The sequence below is a fragment of the Mya arenaria genome, chromosome 11 (assembly GCF_026914265.1).
Source record: "Mya arenaria isolate MELC-2E11 chromosome 11, ASM2691426v1".
Classification (NCBI taxonomy): domain Eukaryota; kingdom Metazoa; phylum Mollusca; class Bivalvia; order Myida; family Myidae; genus Mya; species Mya arenaria.
Window position 1 is genome coordinate 2,573,924 of NC_069132.1, and position 5,255 is coordinate 2,579,178.

General features: G+C 35.9%; 1 protein-coding gene across 1 annotated transcript; it reads right to left on the reverse strand.

Annotated features, from left to right (window-relative positions):
• Positions 1-644: 644 nt before the first annotated feature.
• On the reverse strand, positions 645-4,794 carry LOC128207470 (neuropeptide receptor npr-1-like). The gene is made up of 2 exons (XM_052910411.1): positions 4,625-4,794; positions 645-4,188 (listed from the first exon to the last, which is right to left on the reverse strand). Exon 2 carries the CDS (start codon positions 2,976-2,978, stop codon positions 1,809-1,811), a length of 1,170 nt encoding a protein of 389 aa, XP_052766371.1. The 5' UTR covers positions 2,979-4,188; positions 4,625-4,794; the 3' UTR covers positions 645-1,808.
• Positions 4,795-5,255: the final 461 nt, after the last annotated feature.

The following is a 5,255-nucleotide window of genomic DNA, read 5'->3' on the forward strand; positions in this document are numbered from 1 at the left end:
AATAAGGACATAAATCTATGACAAAAAGTGTACTTGTTTTTGGGTTGCCTTTGTCATTTTTAAATGGATATATCTTTACTGTCTATACAAATTATGTTACTATCGTGCTGCGGGTAAAGTGAGGGCAAACTAATTTAAAAAAAAAAAACAATTAAGAAAGTAATGGCATGGTAGTATTTTATGAAGTGGTATATGTAAAATAACTATGAAAATGAGCCATACATTAATTTAAACTGTGATCATCTCTAATATCAACCATAAACGAGTTTAAAGCTGCACTCTCACCGTTTTGACAACTTTTCTTTGTCTTGGGGTGAGCCAATTTTTGCGTACATATCTTAAAACCAGTGATATAAGACTTGTGACAAAAGATCATATTACAGGTTTTTTTCATATTTACATTCGAAAATCAATGAGTTATGGATAGAAGCATTAATTAACTAACGTTTTAAGAAAAATGCAAAAAAAACAATTTTTGATCATAAACATGAAAACCTGCGGTCTGATATTTTGTAATATCACTGGTTTCCATGCACTTTTGCAAAATTAGGCTCGTTCCAAAACAAACAAAAAATGTTGTCAAAACGTTCAATCTGTGAGAGTGCAGCTTTAATTGGCATTACTTCCTGAATGCTCCGCAAAACGGCAACATATTGAAAATGTGTTAACCCAACGAAGTCACTAATTAAATGGAGCACGATCTTAACTGATTTCCCTGAAAATGTCTTTTCATAAATTCGAGTGGGTAACTACACATTAAACGTTTTTAATTAAGTGTTTTCGAAAACTATCGAATAATCTGTCTTCTAAGAATATTTATTTAAGGACGAGTGAGACAATTACTACTTAAGTTTAAGTTCAGTTTTATGTACTTATTTAACACTTAGTCTAAGAATGGGACAAACTAGACTCTAAAGCATGAATTTTGAGCAATTGTAGTGTTTTCCATGAGGCTTCTTTTTGACTTAATGTCCCACATAAGCCTGTTAATTGAAGTGTTCTACAAATAGCAAACCAATAAGTCTTGCTTCAAAATCAATTATCATGGTCATTGATTTACTTATAATAGTCACGTAATGAGGTTCAGTGATAAACACCGCTCTTTCTAAAACATTTGCCTCGGCGACAGAACCGTTTTCGAGATAATGTGCTCTTCAAAACAAAACTTCAGTGGTGTTGTTGGTGGTAGTGGTAGTTGTGGTGGTAGTGATAGTTGTGGTGGTAGTGGTAGTTGTGGTGGTTGTGGTGGTAGTGGTAGTTGTGGTGGTATAGTGGTTGTTGTGGTGGTTGTGGTGGTAGTGGTAGTTGTGGTAGTATAGTGGTAGTTGTGGTGGTATAGTGGTAGTTGTGGTGGTATAGTGGTTGTTGTGGTGGTTGTGGTGGTAGTGGTAGTTGTGGTGGTAGTGGTAGTTGTGGTGGTTGTGGTGGTAGTTGTGGTGGTATAGTGGTTGTTGTGGTGGTTGTGGTGGTAGTGGTAGTTGTGGTGGTAGTGGTAGTTGTGGTGGTATAGTAGTAGTTGTAGTAGTTGAAGTAAAATTACATAAAAGGTTTGTTATTGTTTTGTTGTTGTTGTTTTTACTGGTGAAGGCAAAATTCCGTTCTGTCTAAATATGAAATTGTATTTATTATTGTTGTTTGATAGCAGCATTATATTTTCACCTCCTTTTTACTCAAAGGCATTCAATTCTAATACGTCCATCTGGAATGAAATGACACTTTGTACCGCAGGACGTTTATTTTTAAAGCAATTTATATGTACAGTATATCTGAAAGTATCACACAGGTATAATTAAACGAACCGTCTTTTATCATCCATGGAGTGTTAAAAGATTTGAAGTGTTTTCCGAACGCGCACATTTAAAACATATAAATGTTCGCTTCAGTTGTTTTCTAAACGACTGGTTTAGAATACTATATATGAACGGATTGGCAACATTACTCAACAGGTACGACCTCACTGTAAAATTGTAAATCAGATCAAAGGTTTCTCTGCTGAGTCCTTCTTCGACCTTATTAACAAGCATAATGATCCGAATAACTAGATGAGGCAAAAAGCTGATTACAAACACAACAGTTACGGAGAAAAACACGATGATTGTTCCCGCAGACCGGATACTCCGTCGTCCATGCAGGGTCATTTGACCATCCTTTTTTGAGGTAGAGGAAGCGTGGCTTTGACCGGAAGAATGGTCGAGAGACACTTTTTTCACGTTTCCATTTGACGTCGTGGTGCTCGATTTTGAAAAACATCCCGTTGAAGGAAGCATTTTTCCATGTTGGTATTTCCACAAAAGTCGCCCGATCATAGAGTACAGAATAATAAATACTACGAAACAACCGAAAAATATTGCAGATAGAACATAATAATAAATACTTTTGAATGAGTCTCCTTTGTGTTTTTCTGCGTTCATTGAGCATTCTCGGCCAGTTATATTCCTGTCACCATATTCCAAATGTCTTGTTTTGAAGCCAGCGAAATATGCAGATGGTATAGACATTAAAAGCGCTACAGTAACACATGTAAAGCATACTATTTTTGCCTTCCGTGGGGAAAACTCTTGAAAAGCTCTACACAAAAAGTAGTACCTTTCAAACGAAATTGAAACCAACACAAAACCTCCAGATAAAACTGTCACATATTCAAGTAATCTCATAGCCTTACATATTTCTTCGTGGTCAAAGAGAACCTGGTTTCTTAAATCGTACAATTCGAACGGTATCACGATGGTACACACACTGAGGTCCAGGAGCGCTAACGTCAAGATGAACGTCCGTTTAGCGGAACGTCGCATTCGACACCAGTAGACTTGAACTACGAGGCTGTTACCTACGATTCCAACGAACATCAGCACGACCAATGTGATCATCACCGGCAAAAGATTCTTCGCTTCTGAATTATTTAAAAATGTTAAAACACCGTCTATAGTTTCATCATTCATTGTCACATTCTTATCGGTAGAAATCCCAAGGTACTCCATTTTCAACAAAATATGTCTTTCAACGACGAGGTGAACTATATTTGTAAATCATCCTAATATCAGTTTCAACGCACTCGACTCAAACAAGTATAATATTAATTCTTCACCCCATGTGTTTAATCATTTCAAGGTAGGACGACTTTGTATTTACTGAGAGTTATTGCTTAACAGAAGATTGTTACGTGATTATTTTTCTCATTCTGAGAGTTCATTTGCTACATTTCAAGTCAGGTAAGTTTCACCTACATTATTTCGACAGCTGTGCACAGAAATTTCCAATTTGTTTTCTCAATACATGTTTCGCATTGATATTTCCGACATAATAATTCGAAATTCATTTCACCCCTGATGCTCCATTCGTTCACAATGTTGTTGGTATTATACCCATAACTCCTACAATTTCGAATATATCCTCGCAGATATATAAACTATCACACTATAGTCAGAACCAGATAATTACATCCAAGTCAAATCCCCTTACTCTTATACCGAATTGTCCGATGTTTTTAAAACGTTCAATGTAGTCTGCTTCATTCCATATATGGCAGCACTTTAAACAGAAGCTTGCGGTTAAGTCGCAAGAGAACAGAGCTAGGATCACCGCTATAGCGCCAAGACATTAATCATACATCCCCTTTCATTGCAGATTTATATTCAATTGCAATTTATTCCATATAAATTGAATATCAGATATCACGCAAGTTTCACAGCTTCAATTAGCGGTAGGCCCGTTGATATCCATCACAAAATGATTATTTCCGCCGCCTTTCAGATGAGACCGTCCAGCAATCAATCCAATAAAAAAGGAAAACTCCCGTGCGTTTGGTTCCGAACAGTTCTGACAACCATTTTTTGAAGAGCTGATTTCTTTTTTTTTAAATGTGTAAATTATTTGCCATATATTTTGTATCCAAGTTATTAGCAACATATATTAATCGACATATATTCACGTTAAAAGCGAGGACAGCTGTAGTTTCGTTTTTCTTCAGATTATTAATAGCTAACTCCAACGTCACTAGCTCGCTTATGATTACAGATTATTCCTGCTTTCTAAACATTGAGCTCCGGCGTGTAAAAGTAGAAACGATTACGTCCTGTCATTAGAAATTAGATAATTGTCTTCTGCTCATCGATCAATCATCGCAGGGAGGCCAAAACCTCGCAGACGATTGCTCTGGTCTGTCCTCGTTTGTCAGACAGGCGTCATGTCCTGGAATGAAATGCATATTATGCATATTATCTTGCAATGTTGATAAGCATGGACAGGTAGTGTATGCTCACCAGTCACGAACATGATATGTGTGGGTGTATGGAATGTATGTTATATGAAAATAAAAAACACATTTACATGGTAACCGACACCTCAAATGACAAAAGTAAATACAGGTTGCAGACCGTTTTATTGTCATATACAACCTTATTGTCACTTGTCGCTCTTGACTCATAAACATGCCAGTATCGTTGTTTCATGTTCCATGTTCACGGTAAAATATTGAAATTAAACTGTTTAAAAATGCATTTTTTTTAAATTTTAATAGGATTTTTTTTTTACATGTTATGAGTCGGTTTCAGTGAAATAGACTCAGGCTGACTCGCTTCCATTGAACAATCCATTGACTCAAAAAATAAGAAGAAAAAATACTTACGCTCTCTATGATAACCGTTTTGGTGTCTGTATATTATCCTGTAACAGGTGTTAAAAGGCACCCAGTGCAAAAAGATATTCTGTATGTTATGTTCCAGTTGTGCCAAAAACCGTGGATCTATAAAATTACGCTATCTATTCATATCATCATAACTAATTGATCCAGCTAATTTCCTCCTATTCACAGATCATACCACCAGTACGTTAATGTTTCAATGGCCATTGATTGTTGTACTCTCAAAGTGAAGAGTTTCTTTCCGAGGACGTAGGACAACAAGTGTTAGTACCGAAACAGGAAAACGTGATGGGTTTTTCAACAAATATGTTGTTTCATTTTTTTATATACGTGCCGATTTTAATTGTTTAACTACTGGGCTTGTCCCTGTAGTTTCCATTGCATTATTAAATATTGGTATTTAATTTAGAAGAGCTTAATATAGATTTTAATACAAAAAAGAACACTTAAAGCCGTCAACGCGGAGTGAAACCGTTAGCGTCTGCTTTCGTTTTTATCCGTTTCAATACATAATTGTTAAACATATAATGTTGCAATCTGATGTTTGATTCATAATTGAATTTTGGTTGAAAATGTTAGACAGCGTCTTGTAGTCAAAACGGACCTAATTTGGATT